General features: G+C 44.2%; 2 protein-coding genes and 1 long non-coding RNA gene across 5 annotated transcripts; 2 read left to right on the forward strand and 1 right to left on the reverse strand.

Moving 5' to 3' along the window:
• Positions 1 to 6,207: 6,207 nt before the first annotated feature.
• Positions 6,208 to 10,494, forward strand: LOC136520624 (uncharacterized). 3 transcript variants are annotated; one of them, XM_066514197.1, is made up of 8 exons: positions 6,208 to 6,598; positions 6,927 to 7,446; positions 7,536 to 8,411; positions 8,492 to 8,582; positions 8,680 to 9,249; positions 9,353 to 9,425; positions 9,510 to 9,916; positions 10,007 to 10,494. In XM_066514197.1, exons 5-7 carry the CDS (start codon positions 8,917 to 8,919, stop codon positions 9,857 to 9,859), a joined length of 756 nt encoding a protein of 251 aa, XP_066370294.1. In that variant the 5' UTR covers positions 6,208 to 6,598; positions 6,927 to 7,446; positions 7,536 to 8,411; positions 8,492 to 8,582; positions 8,680 to 8,916; the 3' UTR covers positions 9,860 to 9,916; positions 10,007 to 10,494. The 3 variants fall into 3 exon arrangements, with proteins under 3 accessions (XP_066370294.1, XP_066370295.1, XP_066370296.1); XM_066514198.1 differs by having other exon boundaries at positions 7,010 to 7,446; XM_066514199.1 differs by lacking the exon at positions 6,927 to 7,446 and having other exon boundaries at positions 8,313 to 8,411.
• A 1,553-nt stretch (positions 10,495 to 12,047) lies between these two features.
• On the reverse strand, positions 12,048 to 16,183 carry LOC136522444 (uncharacterized). Its single transcript, XR_010775900.1, has 3 exons — positions 15,989 to 16,183; positions 15,053 to 15,266; positions 12,048 to 14,953 (listed from the first exon to the last, which is right to left on the reverse strand). It is a non-coding gene; the product is annotated as an uncharacterized lncRNA (long non-coding RNA).
• Positions 16,184 to 16,517: 334 nt separating this feature from the next.
• Positions 16,518 to 18,254, forward strand: LOC136522030 (uncharacterized). Its single transcript, XM_066515811.1, has 2 exons — positions 16,518 to 16,981; positions 17,012 to 18,254. The coding sequence occupies exons 1-2, from the start codon at positions 16,655 to 16,657 to the stop codon at positions 17,357 to 17,359; spliced, it is 675 nt and encodes a 224-aa protein (XP_066371908.1). The 5' UTR covers positions 16,518 to 16,654; the 3' UTR covers positions 17,360 to 18,254.
• The last annotated feature ends 4,416 nt before the right edge of the window (positions 18,255 to 22,670 follow it).

A 22,670-nucleotide genomic window follows, 5' to 3' on the forward strand; every position in this document is an offset into this window, starting at 1 on the left:
TATGAGGCGAAGCAAGTGTTGCACTAGCCTACTAAAATAGTAAGCCACCTACCACAATTCTAGTTTATATAGTTTCTATCCACACAATAGCTATGAACCTACACTAAGTTAGTGTGCTTTCAAAAGCTAACTAAAGAGCCACACTAACCAAACTAACAAGCTCTCACAACTAGCTACACTAAAGAGCTTGACAACTAGTTTGCGGTTATGTAAAGAGAGTGAGCAAGATGTTTATACCGTCGTGTCGAGGAAGGAGCCAAACAATCACAAGAATGAATACCAATGAAGACCAATCACCTCAGAATCAAATGATGAACACAATGATTTTTTACCGAGGTTCACTTGCTTGCCGGCAAGCTACTCCTCGTTGTGGTGATTCACTCACTTGGAGGTTCATGCGCTAATTAGCATCACACGCCAAACCCTCAATAGGGTGCCGCACAACCAACATAAGATGAGGATCACACAAGCCACGAGCAATTCACTATAGTGTCTTTTGGCTCTCCGCCGGGAAAAGGTCAAGAACCCCTCACAATCACCACGATCGGAGCTAGAGACAATCACCACCCTCCGCTCGACGATCCTCGCTGTTCCAAGCCGTCTAAGTGGCGGCAACCACCAAGAGTAACAAGCGAATCCCACAGCAAAACACGAACACCAAGTGCCTCTAGATGCAAACACTCAAGCAATATACTTGGATTCTCTCCTAATCTCACAAAGATGATGAATCAATGATGGAGATGAGTGGGAGGGCTTTGGCTAAACTCACAAGGTTGCTATGTCAATAGCCAAGAGAGTGAGCTTGAGCCGGCCATGGGTCTTAAATAGAAGCCTCCACGAAATAGAGTCATTGTACCCCTTCACTTGGCACAACACGGGGTGACCGGACGCTCCGGTCATATTGATCGGACGCTGGACCTTAGCGTCCGGTCACGTGATGTGTGCCATGTGTCGCCTCTCTTCAAATATTGATCGCCCGATCTCAACGGTCAAGTGACGTCCGGACGCAGCAGCTCAAAGTGACCGGATGCTGAACCCCAGCGTCCGGTCGTTTCCAGTAAGCATCCAGAGATGACTTTTCACGACCGAACGCGTCCGGTCATGCTCGACCGGACACACCCAGTGCCCGGTCACTCGGCGACTCCTCTATCCAGTGCCACATCAGCAGGACCGGACGCACCCTGTCAGCGTTCGGTCATTGAGTGACCCAGCGTTCGGTCAGAGACCGACGCTGCACGCCCTCTGCTGCCACTGACCGGACGCACCGATCCAACCGAGACCAGTGTCCGGTCACTTACAGTGACCTCCGTCTTTTCTGTCTAGGGCACCGATGAAGTTCCTAACCCTTGCTCAAATGTGCCAACCACCAAGTGTATCGCCTTGTGCACATGTGTTAGCATATTTTCACAAACATTTTCAAGGGTGTTAGCACTCCACTAGATCCTAAATGCATATGCAATGAGTTAGAACATCTAGTGGCACTTTGATAACCGCATTCCGATACGAGTTTCACCCCTCTTAATAGTACGGCTATCGAACATAAATGTGATCACACTCTCTAAGTATCTTGATCACCAAAACAAAATAGCTCCTACTATTTATACCTTTGCCTTGAGCCTTTTGTTTTTCTCTTTCTTCTTTTGAAGTCCAAGCACTTGATCATCACCACGGTATCACCATCATCATGTCATGATCTTCATTTGCTTCACCACTTGGAATGTGCTACCTATCTCATGATCACTTGATAAACTAGGTTAGCACTTAGGGTTTCATCAATTCACCAAAACCAAACTAGAGCTTTCAGTTGCGCATCGTTCGCAACGTGGTCTACTGGGCCGAACCTTTATGGGGAAGCCGGTCCATGAGGGACCCCGGGTTTGTGAACCCAACACAGTATTTGCTTTAAAATTTTGTTAGGATCCTTGTAGAATTAATTTCCTGGTCGTCCTATTTTGGAGCTCTGAATGTAGATCATTGGCGCACTCATTGCCACATGGATACACAGTTAAGTATATATCTTTCTTTATTTTTTGTCATAACTTGATGTCTCAAATAGCAGGTAATTATACATATATATCCTTCCCCTTCTAAACCTGATGTCATAACTTGATGTCTCAAATAGCAGGTCATAAATTGAGATAGGTTGGTCCACATCCAAGATGTGGAGCTGGATGGCACTCATGTGATGGAGGGGACCAAAAAGATGGTGAATCAAGTGCTCAAACTTGGAAAAGAAGGAAGAGAAAAATAAAATGGGCTCAAGGCAAAGGTATAAACCATAGGGCCATTTTGCTTTGCCAGTCAAGACACTATAGAGAGTGTGACCAAGTTTAGGATAGATAGTCGTACTATGAAGACGAAAAAATTATGACAAGAGCAGTTATCAAGTGCCACTAGATGTCTGTTAACACCAAATTTTGGGCGATACACGAGGGCCATGGATTTTGAGATTTGTTAAAGAAAGCTAAAATATTTGAGGCATTGGCTAACTAAAATGTTATTGGAATCGACTAATCGGTCTGCTATCAGAACCGACTAAATAGTGATGACGTTATTGTCTCGAAGATGGACTCTGCTGACGGAAGATGGCGGTGATTAGAGCAAGAAGGCATATCGGGCTTCATAGAAGGGAAAGATTGGGGTCCAAGTTATCTTAATTAAGGGTGTTTGTCTTCTTGTCCAAGTTTGTGACTGGTCTTGTTTGACCAGGACTCGTATTGAATCCTCGGGTATAAATATTAAACATCGTCTATTGTAATGGACATCAATCAAACGAAAACATGTTTCTTTACTTTTCGGCTTCACGCCAACCCTAGGAGTAGGAGTAGAGTAGATCTTGGCGAGTTCTTCAACAAGCAGGGCTGCATCTGTTCGACTGATCTCTGGTTTGTTTGTGAGTACCATCACGACTTATATTATTACTTGTAAGGCTGCATCGGTCCGGCCGACCTCTTACTAGTATTAGTATAAGTTAGTTATCGACTTTTATCAATATTTGTAAGGTTGTATCGGTCCGGCCGACCTCTTACAAATCTTGATACAAGTTAGTTATCGAATGTATTAAAATTAGTAAGGTTTCTTTGCTGTCTTTGGTAGATTCACAGGTTATTAATCTTGCTATAATTGATATCTTTATTATTTATAGAAAAATCACTCTTTATTCGATTAAGATTGAGATAGATTGGTATCATATCATATTAATCCATCATTTTATTGATATATCATGTTCAATTCTGACTTTGATGATGGTTTTGATTAAATCGACTGTTTTGTCTCAATCTTGATCGTGCATAGCATGTGGTCAAGGCATGTTTAAGCTTAAGTAGGTCTTTTAGTTAACAAAATTTGGTCTATAGTTGCTATTATGGTTGCCTCGATCCGGTCGATCTCCACTAGCAAGTCTAAGTAGATACAAGAGAGATCAATTCCTAAATTATTCTAGTCACAAGTCATAACATACATTGATGTACATATACTTAGCAATGATTAGAGATTATCTTCATATCTATGCACAAGGGACATTACTAAGGAAGACCAAGAAAAAAGCTTGACTTCCTTTGTAACCGGGTCCTACTTGACCTATAAACGGGAGGTGGACTACAAAGGACTCAACGAGGCTGTCACCTTCGCGATCTACCACACGATCCGAAATGTAGGGTGCATCCACAAGTAAACAACGTATAAGCGCCACGCTTACACAATGTCGACCACCCACCCCGTTCAAACATAAGAGTGAGCGCTTTGCGATCCTATTCATAAACATATTAATTCTACTAAGCATATAATCAAAGTAAACCATGGACATGATAACTAAGAATATGAATAATATGAAGAACAATGTCATAGCAAATGTTGGTCGACACCAAGTGTTGGTCGATACAACGAGGACTAGCAAGCCGGCAAGCACGTGAACCTCAGGAGAAAAATTGATTTTCTTGTCCATTGGTTTTCTCCTAGATATTCATATTGTGATTGATTGTCTCTTCCAGCATTGGTAACTATCTCTATCACTTGTATTACATTCACATTTTACTTGTGTAGTGGTAGTTGTAGTTAAGTAGAGTAGCTCTCTTGCTAGCTAGTTGTGCAGCTTAGTGTAATTAGTTGTTCTAGTTAGCTTGCTCACTAGTGTAGAACTAGAGACATAGCCTTGAGTGACATAGAGATATTAATTCACTAGAATTGTTGGTGTAGGTGGCTTGCAACCCTTGTAGAGCTAGAGCAAAATTGCATATCACCATTTAGGTTACTAACCCTTTGCTCTAGTGAATTTGTAGAGAATTTTTATAGGCTATTCACCCCCGTCTAGCCATTTAGGACCTTTCAACCGGCAAAATGAGATGAGAGAGAGCTGACCAAAGGTAGTAGGGTGGACATATACAACACATTGGAGGTCTCCATTTGCATAGGGCTTAAAGAATTACTTTGTGATTAGCGTAGGTGTTTTACGAAGTGTTTAGGTTAATTAGACCAAGCTCATATACGCTTTCTCTTGGCTTAGGCTTAGTTTATAGTGATGTTTGCATACCTCTTGATCAAAGGTGCTTGCACGCACCGCATTTGTACTCGATAGGGCTTATAGTCTTATGAGACCACACCAACCATGTTTGTGGTGTGACCGTCACCGTATACAGAAGGGAACAATGCCCATGGCGTTTCAGCTAGAAGCTTGATAGTGAAAACGGCGGGGAGCGGTCCTGGAGAGGCTTACCGGAAGGCACATCAGAGACCCACTTGCACGTGGAAAAGGCCTGAGACTATCCATAGAGTTACCCGACCAGGAACTTGCCCCTTGCGAGGGGCTCTAACAAGGACTAGGAGAAGCTTGCGCGCTTCTCGATACCTCAGAAAAAATACCAGAGTCGTCGACGGGAGTTTGTATCTCTACCTCATCTCTAGCTTCTATATTTATATTGCTACCTTAGTTGTGTGCTTTACTTTTCTAGCTTAGTTGATAGGATTGAAACCTAGGTTGCATAACTCTTTTTTGCGGTAGAGATAGCAACTCCTTTATAGTAGAGATAGCAACACACCTAGCAAAACTGTAGTTGCACATTTATATAGTTTATTTATTGGATAGGTTTTGCTTAGGTTGAAATTAGAGGCCATAATTAGAAGTAGAATTTAAGCTGCCTAATTCACCCCTTCTTAGGCATCATGGTCCTTTCAGTCACAAGCCCATATGGGATTGTATTTTCATTGAGGCCTTGAAAATACCCTTGCGAATTGGACTCGAAGCCGGAGCGAGAGATGTAGGCATCGTTGCCATCGGGCGCTTCATCATGTCGTCGCCGCCCGATCCATCACCTGACTTCCCAGCACCACCACCACCACCCCAAGCGTACCCGCCACTGCCGCCTGACTGCCGCCTGACGTGGCCGAGTCTACGCTCCTCCACCCCCCCGAAGTAAGAGCCACCTCCCTTCCCCCCATCACCGTCGACGCGGCTCCTGCCATCGCCACATCCACCACCCTTTGCTTCCGCTTCCGCTGGCACCTCCACTCTACCACCACTACTCTATTTTAGTAGAGGTTATTTCGGTTCGTTTCCGGTTCTAATTGAACTAACTAAATTATAAAATATTTTGTCTTTTCTAGATGCATAGATTTTGTTATCTAAATATATAGTTCAAACTGTATATCTAGAAAATCCAAAACACCTTACAATTTATAAAGAATAGAATAAGTAGGTTTGGCTCTACGTGCATTCTTGTCAGTCAAATTGGTTCTACCTATAAAGGCTCTATCCGACGAATCTTTTCATGTTCTCGAACATCGAGAGATAACGATCACCGCCAATGATACCTCTGGTGACACTGCCATGAGTCCATGACCCGGTGCAGTTCATGGATGTAGTTTTAGAAATGCGCCATCGACAGTGAACCGCTCGCGACTCCTGACTCCTGAGCATCGCCTCGTGGGAGGTAATTCTGTATGGATTGTCTCTTGTCAATTCCTCCTATTTGTTTATTTTCTTATTTATTACTTGTGTTTCGGAATCAATAGTTTTAGAATTTTATATACCGAGGAAGTTGAGTCTAAAAATGCCACTTTAGTTGCAGGCTTGCAGCCATTCACCTTGTTCGGCTGGTGGAAAATGGGCTTATTTTGGCTGCGGCTGATGGGCCTTTTGAACGGCTGGTGCGTATACACCAGGAGCTGCCGCTGTTGGCCCTCCTCTCACTCATTCGCTCGCGCCATCTGGGGTTAGGCCGCTCCCGTCTGGTGCGCCCGGCTCCGCCGCCGTCCTCCCTCCCCACACCCCGCCCCACTCCCGCACCCCCTCGTAGGCCGCATCCGCGACGACCACCGTCCGGCCGACTCCCACTTCTGGCACCCGCGAGATCCACCGTGGGGATGGCGCGGCTCGCCGACGTTGTGCGCTGAATGGCGCACCGGGTCACGCCGTCCGCGCCTCATCTGTTCAATGCGAAGCCTGCAACGCCGGTCCTCCTTCAGATACGGTCGCCAACGAGCTCCTCCCCCACGTCGTCTTCTGGATCCGGCCATTTCCACTCCCGTGCCGTGGTGTCCACCGTCTCCACAGCCGGATCCATCACATTTGGCCGCCCGCTCGTCTTCTCCACCACCGGATCCGGTACGTCTGCGCCTTTTTCCCTCATTTTCGTTGGCAGATGCACATACACTTGATTAGGGTTTACGGTTCCTTGCACACATAGTACCCCACTGCTGCTGCGGTTTTCATTCACCCTGCGCTCTTCGTTATGGGGCATAGTGTACACGTACTTACCCCAGATCCGGTAGTTTAGGGTTTAGGGTTTTACTAAGACCGCTTTAAGATTTTATGGATTCATCATTTTGTTTTCCAAAGACGTGTTTTTGTCTTCGTTAGTTATCTTGCTGGATTTTGTACTATATTTTGCACAACTACCGTACCTTCTCTTTACATATTTCATTTTACCCAGGAACATCATTTACCTTCTGCTGGTGTTGAACCTTTGCAACATTGGCACTTTCGTCGTCATCATCATCGTGCTCCCCTCCTCAGGGTCGGCGTTAGCGTATACTTTCCGTTCCGATTTACAAAAACACTCTAGACATTGCCCCCTTCCAACAGATGAACCGCCCCTGCGCTTACCATGCTTCCCGTGCCTCCCGTGGCCCCCGAGCCCATTGGGACACTCCGAGTACCACAACACTGCTTGAGCTCGCAATCCAAGAGAAGGACAAATTCAACTTCTCAAATCAGGGCCTAAACAGAGACGGTTGGAGGAATGAGTACCGCGGTTTGAGGGAAGCCAACATCCCATGGTCTGAAAGGCAAGCCCGCAACAAATTGAATTCTTTGAAAGAGAAGTTCAACCTCTGGAAAGAGCTGCAAAACAGCACTGGCCTCGGGCGTGACCGCACCACGGGGGGTATTGATGCGGATCCATAATGGTGGACGTCCCAGGACGGGGTACCCAGCCAGGCAGTCAGGACGAGGCAATTCCTCTCATGATACCAATGCATTTTCAGTTTGTTCACTCTTTACGCACGTACCCACTGCTAATGATCAACATTCTTCACTACAGGAATCCTCCGACCCTCCTGAACCTGCTGGTGCACCACCTGAGCATCTTGACCTATTGTGGACACTCTACGGTTCACGCAACCCAGACAGGGGCACATTCATGTGGGCCGGAGGTGTTGGCGAGGGCACACGCACTCCCCCTAGGAGAACACATAGGCTTGTCCAGTGGTGGAACCTCTTCCAAAAGGGCCACCAGGGAGCAAGTTATAACCAGCCCAGAGAAAAAGAGGTCTTGCAATTTGGGAGAGTACATGGCAAGCTTGTCACAGAGCATAGCTGAAAGAAATTCCAAAGACCGCAGAGCGTCCCATGAGCAATAGGAGCAAGCTGAAGTGATGGAAATGCTACGTCAAGATGGTGTCACCAAAGGGTGTGAGCTGTACTACATGGCTTTGGATCTGTTCCAGAAGGCAGTGTGCCGGGCTCAGTACAAGAACATCCAAGAAAAGGAACATCGCGTCAAGTACATAGAGTGGACCTGGACGAAGAGCAAGCAGAACCGCAACTAGGCTTATCAAGAAGAATGCTGAGCGTGTTTTAGTTCTAGTTTCAGTTTTCATCGTCGCGAATCAGTTGTTTACAATTTCGAACTGTATCGTTAAGACTGTTTGAACCTGTTGTGTGTTCCTTGGACTTTCTGTTTGTGAAACCTGGCTTCAATAATGTTGCTGGATGTAATGGTGGTCTATAATGATTGTCCTTGTTCTTGTCTAGTTAATGCTGTAGTCATCCTAAACCTTCAAGGAACTGATTCTTATGTTTTGTTCGTGGTTTGCAGATACTTGCCTCGGTTGGGTGCCAAGTTGAAGGTGTCAGGCACAGCATATAGTGAAGCTATTTGGTCTGGACTAAAACAAGACAAGACTCTATTATGAAGGTTTGTATTTTGTCATACTGCGCCATTTATTTGTTTCCGTTTCCATCCACCTGAACTGACATGTCGATGTTGGTTTCCAGGTTTGCACATCGTGGTGGCCACGCTGATCTAACAATGTGACTGCATTCTTTCGGTGTTCACACCTTGGCGCCTGCTAGGCGATCTGATCTGGTGAGCGTCATGTGAATGGAGATAATGGAACTCCAACCTCCTCACCCGGGGCTGTAATCAGTGTGCCTGACTGATGTATGTCGTTCTTGTGTTGCAGGTTTGCAAATCTGTTGTTGTAGTTGGGGGACCATGGACACCACCGACGAGGGAAGTGAACATTCAAGTGATTCAAGCGCAAGTTTCTGGGACAGTACGGAGTTGGCAGCCTATTATGGTGGATTAGTGGCAATGGCTACTGCTATTCCCTCCAGCGGATGACATCGACCAATTGACTGGCATCCAATGGGTTCGGAAGGTACTACAGGATCCAAAAAGATGCAAAATACACTTCCGTATGTACCCGGACGCCTTCCGCCAGTTGCATGACATTTTAGTTCAGAACAATGGGTTGCAATCTACTGGGGACTTCCCATCCGTAGAGAGCTTAACGCTGTTCCTTTGGGGAGTTGGCACCAGGCAGTGTCAACGGCAAATGGCAGACAGGTTTAGAAGGGGATTGGGGACTGTTAGCGATAAGTTTGGGGAAGTGCTGGAGTCTGTGGCATCATTTGCAGATGCAGTTCTTAGGCCAAGGGACGCACATTACAGAACGGTGCATGAAAGACTAGAGAAATACACACCTTTCTTCGATGGGTGCATAGGAGCCCTAGATGGAACCCACATAAGGGTAAGCACATGATGATTTCACAAATAGGAAAGGCTGGACCAGCCAAAATGTCATAGCCGTTTGTGACTTTGACATGTGGTTCACTTTTGTTGGTGTTGGCAAGGCGGGGGCAGTGCACGACATGAAGGTCCTGAGGGACGCTTGGGCGGTGCGAGGTTTCCCGCACCCACCTCAAGGTATGGGGAATGTCAACTGTACACGAATTTGCTGTTTTCAATTTGAACTGTAGCTAAAATTGTTAATGTGTATGTGTTTTGCAGGAAGTTACTACCTGGTAGACTCGGGCTACGCTGGTGAAGCGGGGTACCTGGGGCCCTATCGGAACAGCAGGTACCATATGAGGGAGTTTGAGCGGAGGCGTGCTGAGAATTGGGAAGAGATTTACAATTTCCACCATTCAAGTCTACGCAATGTTATAGAAAGGTCATTTGGGGTCCTCAAAGCTAGATGGCAAATGATGCAAGGAGTTCCTCATTATCCAAGAGAAACAATCCAAGATTATTTTGGCTTGCTTTGGACTGCACAATTACATGGAGGGGTTGAAACCTCGAACTCCAGGTATGCCAATGAACCAATGGACACATGCCTGGCTTGCAGAAAATTCGACTGAGGATATGGGTAGGGTTCGGGACTGGATCAAGTATGGAGTAGCTAGTCTGCAGTTGAGGTACGTAAAATGTGTTGACACTTTTGTCAGTTAACAGAATGATTTGATTCATGCCTTAGTTGGATCCCAACTGAATGTGTGCCCCTGCAGGTGATCGCGTCGGGTGGAGGAGATGGTTCAAGTGGATTGGACGATGGCATGAAGATCAGTGAAGGTTGTGTAAGGGTATTTTGCATGGGTATCTTCTCCGTGCTGTTACATATGTGCCTTGCAACTGGTACAAATTTTGTACAGATTCCACTTAGGCCATTTCTTAGATGTAGCAGTAGTTGTCAAATGAAAATAGTAGGCTAGTATTAGAAAGTAGGCATACGCAGGTATTCGGCGAGTGGCCAATGAGCTGCTTGTTCGTGGAGCAGACGAGCACAAAGTTGCTTGCGTCTGTTTGAGTAGTTGTTTCAAATGATCGTTGGAACAGCTGCATGTTTTGTATAATGCTCCACTAATCCACATGTATAGGAGAGTAATGAGGTGAACAAATGAACTGTATTAAGACATGGTTGTACGTCGTGATGATGAACTTATTATTGGGCCTAGTACTTGCTACTGTGGACAATTATGTATTTGATTCAAATGTATGACTTGCAACTGGTGGCTTCAGTTTGCTGGTAATTGGCGCCAAGTTTGTATTGTGAGCTGGGCTGTTGGCGCCAGAATTTGAATGGTGGCTGTTGAATTTCAAATTGCTGGCAGCACTTTAATTCAGCCGAAATTAGCCATCATTTCACCAGCCGAACAAGGTGACTGCCTTGGACAAATTATCAAAAATAGAAATGGAACTTTGTTGTGTTCGTCCTAGACTTCCTCTCTACAACTAAGTGAAAATTCGTAAGGTAGTTGAAATTACATAGATAAATTGAAAAAGAGTGAAGCAACAAAGAATTGCTTCTTTCTTTTTTTCTTTTGTGCCATTTAGTGGGGCCTTTCCTTGGGCTTCACCAGCCTATGCAGCAACCTCTGCATCCTCGGCACTTCCATTCCGATCCTTCAAGCCCAAAAGCGCACACATCTCATGATGCCCAATGGTTTCAACTCTGCCTTCCACAATTTTAGGACTCTCAGCAGTAAGGAAAGATAATACAATGTGTATCTGAACTTGAAGTATTATGTAGTAGTGCAACTGCCTCCAGCATTTTACAATGATTTCCTTCTGCATCTATCATTGTTTGATTTCTCTCTGTACAAATGACATCTGCCCAATATTTCAGTTGCGCGATAGACTTTGCCTGTTGTTGAACTTTCTTCCTATCTTCCTCCTGTAGCTGTTTTGCATGTTCGGCAGACAACTCTCCCTAAGGTGACGAAATTTTTTAGAAAACGGTACTGTAGCACTTTCGTTGTTATTTAGTAATTAGTGTCCAATCATAGTCTAATTAGGCTTAAAAAATTCGTCTCGTGAATTTCGTCTAAACTGTGTAATTAGTTTTATTTTTTATTTATATTTAATGCTTCATGCATGCGTCCAAAGATTCGATGTGACGGAGAATCTTGAAAAATTTTGCAAAATTTTAGAAACTAAACAGGCACTAAATGCTGAATGGACCAAATAAACAAAGTTAACAACAAGAATTATAAGATTCATGGGACACTTAATTAGCTGTTTTGCACTGTTGCTTGCCTAATTCTAACAGTTTATTTATGTGCATGCACAGCTCGCTCTTGGGTACGTACTCTACTTCTATTAAGAAATCTGGAGCAGGACATCATGAAAAAAGGCACCTTAAAAATGTATGTTAGAATCACACTGTACATCAAATGACTGCAACTGTTGAAAGATACGCGCCAAATAAACATAGGTTGACAAAAGGCAAATACAAGATTCAGTGACATGGTACACCTAATTACCCCTTTTCACTGCTGCTCGCATATACTTTTAACATTTCATTTATATACATGCGCAACTCTTGGGCACTCTATCAAGAAAATCAGAAGGCAATGGAAGTGCAACATGTTATGAAAAGGATGTCCCTAAATAGAATGTATGCTAGAATGCAACCTAAGGATATGCATCTACTTTAACATGGATATAGATGTATGCCATTCCTGGAAGCAAAAGAAACACACCGTTATACTTTATGACATACTGTGGCATCTGCATGCGGTCCCCTGAGAATAATAACACAACAGTTCAGTGACCTTGACAATGTCATAGGCAAACAAGTATTCTTGATCAATCACAAATTATTGTTTATTTCACACTGGAAGAAAATTAGTAGCATGCTCGAATAATAATCAGGAGAGTTTAGCATGGCATCAGCAGTTCTCACATACACCTATTGTGAGCTGTTACCAGGAAATGATTGATCTTGATAACTATTTGTGATAACAACAGGCAGAGTCAAATTTAGAGTGCTCTTGCCATCCATGCCAAATATTAGATGCAATGCTCTTAGCAGAATTACCATGCCTGTTTCTTGAAACATTCCCTCCTCCTTATGCATGCTAATCTGTTGATATACCAGGCTTTCTAGCTTCACCGAATTCAGTAACATGCCATTCTGATAGATCAACCATTGCATGGTGAACAGACACATTTGATGGACCATTCAGTACCAGTTACTACTTTCAAAAACAGAATTAACCCTGTCAAAAGGATGCATCAATGCTTTTTAGATGTTCAACATGTGGTTCCCTGAATGAAGATACAAGGTGTGATACAACAACTAGTACACACAAATCAGTATGGGTTTATCAAGGGACGAACTATCCAAGATTGCCTAGCCTGGGCCTTCCAGTTCCTCCATCTCTGCCACCAATCCATGAGAGAAATTGTCATCCTAAAGCTTGACTTTGAAAAGGCATTAGATAAGCTAGAGCACCCTTCTGAAACACTAAGGTTTCCCTGACAAATGGATCACTTGGATCCAAAGCATCCTTAACTCGGGAACCTCTTCTGTTCTACTCAATGGGATCCCAGGCAAATCTTTCCTCTGTAAGGCCCTGTTCGGTTCCCAGGGAATCACCCCCTGGAACCAATCCTGCCAGGAATGCTTCAGTAAATTATATAGCTAACTCTCACCAGGATTGATTCATGCCAGGAATAGCCCTAAACGAATGAGCCCTAAAAGAGGAGTTAGACAAGGGGATCCCCTCTTCCCTCTCCTGTTTGTTCTTGCTGCTGATCTCCTGCAAACCATAGTTAATGGTGCTTCCCAGAAAGGTCTACTCAAGCACCCTCTGGGTGAAAACTTTGTTGGAGACAACTTGAAATGTCTCCTAAGATCATTCTCTGACTCCTCAGGTCTGCATGTTAATTTTCACAAATCCTTCCTAGTCCCTATCAATGTGGGAGAAGAAAACTGCTTACACCTCTCTAGAACTTTTGGATGCAGGGCCTGATTGGTTTGCTTCCAAAATTTGTCATGCCAAAGATTTGGCAAGCCATGATTTTGGCTAGTATTTAGTTTGCTACCAAAACTTGCCAAACTCTCACACTTGACTTTCCAAATCTATGGTAATTTTTTTGTCCAACTTTTGGCTTGCCAAATCTTTGGCATGGCAACTTTTGGAAGTCAACCAAGCATGCCCGCAGTGTGGGATCCATGCCTTTCACCTATTTAGGGCTCCCCCTAGGTACCACTAGACCCACCTTCCAAGATATTTCTTATCATGGTAGACTAATCCTAGTGAACTCTGTCTTCTCTGCAATGCCCACATTCTACATGTGCACCCTCAGGCTGCCACCAAGAGTGGTGGACCAGATTGATCGCTACAGAAAACACTCACTGTGGAGTGGTGGGGAAATTCACAAAAGCTCCTGCCTAGCTTCCTGGGACAGCCTGCAAAACCTAAGGATCAAGGAGGCTTTGGAACCATCAACCTACAGACCCAGAACTCAGCTCTCCTCCTCAAGTTCCTTGATAAGTTCCACAACCATGCTGATGTCCCCTGGGTGACTCTGACCTGGAACCTCTACGTTTCTAACACCACCTCGCCTCATGCTAGAAGCCCTATGGGGTCTTTCTGGTGGAAAGACATCCACAAGCTCGCTGTCGACTTCAGAAGGTTAGCACACTGCTCCCCAAATAGAGGAGGCAGTCTCGTTTTGGAAAGACCAGTGGCACACCAGCACCATCAAATAATGTTTTCCACAGCTTTTCTCTTTTGCTAAGAAACCAAACTGCTCTATCAGACACTTCCTAGAGCACACAATTAGCAGCTTGTTCAGTCTGCCCCTATCAGCCCAAGCTGCAGCTCAACTTGACGACCTCCTCGCTCTGATCCGAGCCTGGGATCCCATGACACAAGACAAGTGGAGATAGAGCTCGGGCTCCAACACCTTTGTACCAAAGAAAGCTTATACTCTCTTGATAGAAACACAACCGGTGTCCCCCCTTTTCAAATGGCTATGGTCTGCTAACAATCTTGGCAAGCACAAGTTTTTCTTTTGGCTGCTGCTTAGGGACAGGCTGAATACCAGGAACCTATTGAGGAGAAAAAACAGACACCTTTGATGACTACAGCTGTGTCTTCTGCAATTCTGGTACGGAAGAGACAGTTTTACACCTCTTCTTCGAATGTCCCTTCCGCAAGTCATGTTGGGGCGCAGCTTCAATACATTGGAACCTAACCCTTCAGGCCCTGCACATGATCCTTGAAGCGAGAAACCAATTCGGCAACCTAATCTTTAGGGAAGTGGTAATAACAGCCTGCTGAATAATCTAGAAAACCAGAAATAGCATCATCTTCGATAATGGAAGCCTCTCAATCACAAGTTGGAAAGCACCGTTCAAAGAAGAACTGGTTGAGTTGAGAATAGGGACTGACCAAACTGTTGGAGATGCTCTTATGAGTAAAAGGGAAACTATATTTTTTTTTTGAAAGAAAAAAGGGAAACTATATATCAGAGGTGTTTGCAGCTTGCGTGGACCAAATGATGCTGCTCCTCTAAAGGCCACATTCCATTTCTGGCAGGGGACAATCAGGAGTATGATACCAGTAATCAAGCCGTGGAGGAGGCATAAATATATTAGGACCATATAGTTGAGCCTGTTCTGCTTTCCTAGGTAAGTTTGAGGGTAGGATCAGGATCACCTCCTGCCATACACAAAATCAACATACCTGATCATATTCTCTTGCCAAAATAAATCTCATTACATAGAAAGTATGTAAACTTTGGAAGTCCCAGGAACTCACCCAAGAACACTAGAACAGATATTGGTGCTACTGAACGGCTTGGTTTTTCTGATCTCCTCTGCTATATATGGCTGAAAGGAACTACACTGATGGAGAGTTGAGCAAATCACTTCCAGCTGTCATTGACCTTGAGCTTCGTCCAGAAAAAGGGCAGCCATTGATGTTGCCTAATGAACCAGAACCTCCACCATTGTTGTCCCATGTGAAATTTCCCCTAGCATCGAAGCCAAAATACCATCAGATAGCAATAAAAGGGAAACAGCCAGAACTTGTATAAAACTAGTGTCACCAGGACCATAGACCTAGCCATGGAATCCCCACGATTGCATTTACTGTAATAACACTGGAGTAAAGCTATTTATCCATCTAAGCCAACACACATGCATTTTATACATTCAAGATTGGTATGTTAACAAAGAAAAATATAGTTGACACAATTTCATCTCTGTTTTACCAAACACGAGAGCAAACCACAGTGAGCCGGTATGAATGGTGCATCTTGGCTTTCCACATTGCCAATTTGCCACACTACTGTCCAATTGGTTTCAAGTGAAATTGTGTGAACTCGTCACTGTAAAACTCACCGCATTTTAAATACCACTAAGGCCTTGTTTGGATGTACATGTATCCACATCAACCCACATGTGTTGAAGTGGATTGGAGTGGAAATTAGTTTAAGTTCCACTCCAATCCACTTGAACACATGTGGACTGAGGTGGATACAGGCCTAAAGGGTGGCCACAGCCCACATGAGTAGCTGTCTGCTGAACATCCTCCACACCAGAGTGGAGTCCGCCCCCCTCCCCCCTCTCTCCACCCGAACCTACCCGCAGAGACACGAGCCATCGTGGTCGTGGGAGGTCACCAACTAAACCGCCTTAAATCCCAACAGAAACGAGGGGATGAGGAAGGAGGGGAGAGACAACAGTTGGGAACCTCTTGTTGGCGGCCAGCACAAGAACCGCTGCCACGGCTTCCTGCTTCGGCACTCCGCGCGGAGGCAGACCCGACGGCGCGGGCGGTGGCGGCGAGTGGCGAGTAAGCGCGGTGGGCATATGGGTCGCTGGAAGAGACGGAATGAGACCGTCGAGTTGGGTCGGCGTTGTCCCGGCCGCGGCGGAGGCAAGGATGAAACGGGGAAGGGGACGGAGAATGACAGATTTTTGTTTTGTTTTGTTTTTTAGCAGAACGGAGAATGACAGGTGAGGGCCCACACGTCAGGATAGCTCATTTGTTGGTCCGGCCCAGCCCAAAATGCCCAATTGGCCGAAAAGGTCCCCTCCCACTGGTCATTTCCGATTCGGATGCCGGTTACCATTGCGGTGGTGGATAGGGTGGATGGGATCCGCATGCGCATGGAATTTGATCAATCAATAGGCGTGTGTGAGAGGGGGACTGGGGAGCGGATCGGAGTCGGAAGGTAGAGTGCGGCGCCGAGACGGAAAGGACCCGATAGCGTCTTAGGGTCTCGCGGGGCTATATATCGCGGCGCCCTGTCCCGTCCGTCCCCTAAAACAACACAGACCGCAGCCGCCGCGACTCAGCAATCCAGATCGAGGGAGAGAGAGGTTAGGGTTCGAGAGAGCGAGCGCGAGAGCGGCCATGGCGGAGGTGACGAGGGTGTTGAGGGAGATGCGGCTGGGCAATGATGGGGGCTTGGTGCCAGCGAGTGGTTTGGTTCCCCTCTGCACGAGGCGCCGCACCAAGCTCGCGAAGGATGATTCGGCGGCCGTCGGCGGCTTCGTCGGTGAGATCGGCGCCACCAACAAGGCCTTCGACGAGATCGGCGTCGGGAAGGCTGAGCGTAAGGTGGCGGTTGCGGTTGCGGGGAACAAGGAGGCGACCGGGACAGGCATGACGAAGGCAGCATCCTGGAGTGACTTCGGGACCTGCGGCACCAACCTGGCGGGGAACAAGCCGGCGGCCAAGGCGGAGGGCAAGCCCGATCCGGCGGCCAAGTTGGAGGCCAAGCGTCAGGCGGCGATCAAGGCGGAGGGCAAGCGTGAGCCGGTGGCAAATGGCGAGGGCAAGCCCGAGGAGGTGGCCATGGTGACCGAGAGGGTGCCAGATTCTTTCATCAATAGGGTGCGGGCTCTTCCCACGCTGAGGCCCCGTCCTATCACCGAAGCCTTTTTCTTGAGCAGGCCCAAGCTCTTAAAGAAGATGGAAACTCTTAATTACAATCTCAATAAGCTTGTCGACCTGGAGGAGAACGTCCTGAGGCAGGTCGCTGCAAAGGGGCATGCTGATGTGGTGGTGAAGTACACGGACGGTATCAAGAAGATCTATCCTCTTCCCGGCTATTAGGCTTCGTGAGAAAAATCTAGGTCCGTGCAGGTTGGAGTAAATTAAGCTGCTAGTTGGTTTTATTATTATGTCTACCTAGTCGTCTATCAGTCGCCTAATTTTTTTATAAGAAAATTTAGGTTTAGCCTCTCAAGAGACTTAAACTAATCTTTAACCTAGGGTCGACGCTAAGACTCATGTTGTCCTGATGTCATAGAATTTAGTGCCGAGGTATCTAGCTGAGATCGTAGGCCACGTTTAGTTCCGCCGATTCGACGTCGTTAAACGCACTGTAGCTACAGTGTCGTTTACAGTGTCGTTTTGTTTTTATTTGTTAGCAATTGTTTAGTTTTTTATTTCGTCAATATTTAATACTTTGTACCGTAAATTTAATATGATAAAGAATTTTTTTTTACATAATGTTAAAAATAGAAATGTGATGAACTAGACAGGACCGTAGTCGGTATCTCGCCTTATGATACATGGTCGATAACCGCGCCACGCACACCAGCCGGCACTGTGGTTTCAGAGTGTGGTTTCAGAGTGTCGTCGTACGCAATAGCTGCAGGCTGTAGCACTTTTTTTAACACAGTAACCTACGCTAGTGAGATGCGCTGCTACTGTGCTACATAAAAAATACTAGCTATGGATAGCCGTGGAGATAGGCCATACGGTCAGAAACACTGCAGTTAGGCGCCTAGGCACGCAGACGGCATGCAGAGCCGCAGACCTAGCTGCCTCAGCTAGGCGCCTAGGCCGTAGGCAGGGCAGCACAGCACAGCATGCGACCGCTGGCCCGGCCACATCCTCTCACCTCGCCCCTGTGCCACGTTGCGTACAAACAACAGCTATTAGGCCCTATCATAATTTGTATATGTATGTATGCAATTTTATTTCTCTACAAAGATCATATTTTACTATTTCTGTCTAGCGGATAAGTTATGTGGGAAATTAGTGTAAATTAATTATTAGTATATGAGAATGATCACAATTATTTGATCAATTATCTAATATTTTTTTGGCTTTTTTATTTTTCTGTATGTTTTATTTGTTTTCCTTTAAAAATTTTCAATTTAGCTTCCATAAAAATAATGTAGCAAATTTTTATTTTATTTGTTTAATGTTTTTGTATTGTATTATTTGATTTTGATTCATTTAATCTGGATCCAATAATCATGAAAATTAAGTGATGAATGGATCAAAACACTCGATTACAGGCTCTACATCCAATCGAGTGTTTTCGTGCCCGGCAATAACCCGACAACATATTTATCGTTACTGGTTTATAAAAAAGTACTGCTGACTAATTTATGTGAGAGAAAAATACTATAATTATTTACGACAAATCATTGCCAAACGAACAGCCTGCGAGTGTCCGGGGGCACGAAAACACTGTGCTGTGCTGCCCTGCCCTGCCAACGGCCTAGGCGCATGGCTGAGCCAGCTAGGTCTGTGGCGCTGCATGCCGTCCGCACGCACCCCTAAACTGCAGTGCTTCTAACCATGGCTGGTTTGGTATAAAAAAACAATATTTTTGATTGGGAAATTACGATCATTTACTAACATAATAAACAAACAGACTGTACATGACCTACCTCCATGGCTGTCCATAGCTAGTATTTTTTATGCAGCACAGTAGCAGCGCATCTCACCAGCTACAAGGTAGGTTACTGTGTTAAGAAAGAGTGCTGCAGCCTGCATACAGCTATTGGGTACGGCGACACTGTGAAACCACGGTACCGGTGTGCGTGGCGAGGTTATCCTAAGCTCGGCGTGAGAGAGTGCGCGGCGCCGAGTTTTGTGGCGTTGATGTCGGCCTCATATATTAGGCGTCAAGATACGTGGCGCTAGGAGGTCAAACGTAATTTTTTTTTAAAAAAATAAGATCAAATTGTAAAAAATTAGGTATCAGTCAGTGTTATCTATGAATCGCTGTTCTGTTACTATATGTTAGATTGGTGTTAGGTGTTCTGTTACTATATGTTGGATTGGTGTTATGTGACACTATATCGTGGTGCTGAGCTTTTGGATTATAAATCGTGGCGCTGAACTATGGGATTATAAGTGTTTATTGTATTCTATTCTACGTAGTTGTGTTCCTTTTTGTTTGCACGTTACTATTGCTACATTCAACTGATTGGGTGTCCTTAATAGACAGATGAGTCCCGGATTATAAGTTTTTTTTGGACCTTAATAGACAATCTTTAGAAAGAGTTACTGTTGGCTGTATACTAAGAATTGCATTGCATGGTTTTGAGCGGATACAATTGACTACCAGCTGTTACTTGTGTTCAGAAAAACACAGATGTTTGCGCAAACCAAGGGTCTGTTTACTTGGGATGCGCAAACCAAGGGCCTATTTACTTGGGATGTTCGTACAAATTATGGGTTTTATATTTTACTAGCAAAAGTGCATTGCAAATGGAGAAAAAGTGCTACATAAATATTTATATGTTTTCCCTTTTTATAAAATTTGAGAGCTATAATTTATTTTGTAATGACTATTTATTTTGTGATGACATTCAAATTATAAGCAAATGTTGGCAATAATATGACAATGTATAATTGAGCTTTTATCTTTAAAATAAGGTCCCAAGAGCATCTCCAAGAGTACTCAAAACACACTCTCAATCTAGGATTTTTAGCAATATTGAAAGAAATTTATCTCCGACAACTTCTAAAACCACCTCCCATTTCTTCTGGCACTACGAAAATCCATGCCAATGACGTCGCGCCCCCGCCTTCTCCGCGCCACAGAATTGACGTTAGTACGTCACCGTGGAGCAGAAGCAGCTAGCGGTCGCCTTCTCCTCCGCGCCACAGAATTGACCTTAGTAACCTCACCAACCTCGCGCTGCTCGGATGCGAGTGCTCCGGAGAGGCAGTCATCTCGCTAGCCCTGCTCGAGCGGTGCCGGCCCGCCCCGCTCGTCTTCTCGTGGCTTATAGCTTCGGATCGAGTTGCACCGAGTGTCACCTATGGCTGCCAGTTCAGATCCACTTCAAGCCCGCGTCGCCCGTCGGCCGGCCGTCAGTGTCCACTAACCGCGATGAGACCGACCCCACGCCGGCCTTCCCCGGAATTTTTTATATTTTTAATCTTTTTATTTAATATTTTAATAATAATTGTACCTAAAAAAATTTACGGATCTCACCCTTTTGGTCGCGCTGGTGCCGCTGGCGCGACCAAATAATATTGTCGTCCCATATGTATTGGCGCGACAACACCTGCCACATTAGACAACATTTTCGACGTGGAGTTCTATCGCGCCACCGAGAGTGGCGTGACCAGACTTAAACTTTGAAAAATCATAACTCTTTGATACGATGTCGGATGAAGATAATTTTATACGAAAATTGTAGATCTCGACGAGATCTACAACTTTCTAGTTTTGAGTTTTTCCATTTGAGGATGTTAAGATGCTAAAAAAATTATATAAAATTTTAGGTGCATAATAATCGCGTACCATCGCTTGTCGCATTAGAAAAAGGGCCAGATCCGTAAAAAAAATTTAGATGCGATTATTATTAAAATATTAAATAAAAAAGGATTGAAAAATAAAAAATTCTCCGCCTTCCCCACGACCGCCGCAGCTACCGCCGGCTCAAACCGAGCTTTGTTCTTAGGAAGAAGATGTTATTTATGAAATTGCCACTGGACGCTTGGAAAGTTTCGACTGGGTCTGATTTTTTGATAATTTAGGAGTTACTATTTAGAAAATGTTAGAGAAGCCCTTTTTTTCTACTCCCAATTATTTTTGGCGACTTGGAAAACTCAATGATTTTGGGAACTTTTGGAGATGCTCTGATAGGTTTTTTCTTGCATTGCTAAACACAAATATATTTGCTCGTAGATATAATTAAGTTTAATTTTTATAATATCCATACGTTGGTACAATTAAATATCAAATTTCATGAATTCTTTTGAAGACTCGTAAAAATCTGTAACTCAAGTTAGTGTGGAATTAATTATTGATATCATGTGCTACTATGTGTGATTATGACAAAAGTCCGCTCTCAATTTTCCACATCGTTTTATTGTCAGCGGTGGCACTGGTGCATACGTGCAGGAGGCGCATTGATTTTAGAGATAACAAACTACTCAAGATCTAATTCAACGATTTGATTTTTGGACCATCTACTAAATCATGTTATAATAATGAGTTTTGCTTTTAATACAATAACTAGATACCCGTGACTTTGTAATCTTCTATAAGGAGATCCCTACTAGCTTATTTTTCTAACATCTCCTTAAGCCACGTCACCTCCTTTTTTTTTTCTTTGCTAATCACCACAACGCGATTGTGCTTCATGAAAAGAAATAGCTCATACAGTTGTAGAGACATTGGTAAATAAATACTGTTTTTTATAATGTTAGTCAATCGGCAACGAGAACATCTACCTATATTGAATAGTTTATCTACTCTCTCTGTCTCTGAATAAATAGATTCCTAGAGTTGTCTTAAGTCAAACTTTTTAAACTTTCACTGAATTTCTAGAATAAAAATTAAGATTTATAATATCAAATTAGTATCATTAGATTTATCATATAATATATTTTCATAAGGTGCTCATTTTATATTATAGATGTTGTTACTCTTTTCTATAAAGTTTGTCAAACTAAAAAAATGTTTGACTGGCACGGATTCTAGAAATTGATTTATTTGGGGACTGAGAGAGTAATTACTTATTTAAAGAGTGAGAACATGATAGTCAATTGTCATTTGTTTGCTGATATCTTCACACTGATGAGTTAGTTGAGAGAGTGAGACAAACTTTGTTTTCGTATAATCCTTGACCCTCGTGATTGCATTCATGTATATATAATATAACTGTGAAAATTCTCAGGAGAATTCATGGAGAACGAAGAGATGAATATTTCTATGGTGTCCTGAATGGTGTTGTTAGGAAAAATACGTTGGAAAACACCGTAAAAAGGACTGAAATGAGGAAAGAAAATGCATTGCAAACAGAAATAGGTGACACGGTAAATGAGAAAAATACATTGGAAAGCACTGTAAAAAGGACTTAAATAAGTTGGATTGGTAAAAATAGGTGACACAGTCTGCTCAAAGTGGTGGACCGCTTCCACCCGTCCCCACCACCTTCCTTCTCTACTGCTTGTCTCTTCTCTCCCACCACACCCGATCTCGTACCTCAGTTCGCTGCCTGTTGGGTGAAACACACAAATGTAAAATTGTATTCATTTTCTTATCGTAATGTACATGTCAGATGGGTTTTTTATAGAGGTTACGGCCTTCATATTTACATATGAATGACCATTTTACTCCTTTCTAGAATCAATACAACCCTTTTAAATTATAAGGGCGAAG

This window comes from Miscanthus floridulus, chromosome 18 (genome assembly GCF_019320115.1).
Source record: "Miscanthus floridulus cultivar M001 chromosome 18, ASM1932011v1, whole genome shotgun sequence".
Taxonomy (NCBI): domain Eukaryota; kingdom Viridiplantae; phylum Streptophyta; class Magnoliopsida; order Poales; family Poaceae; genus Miscanthus; species Miscanthus floridulus.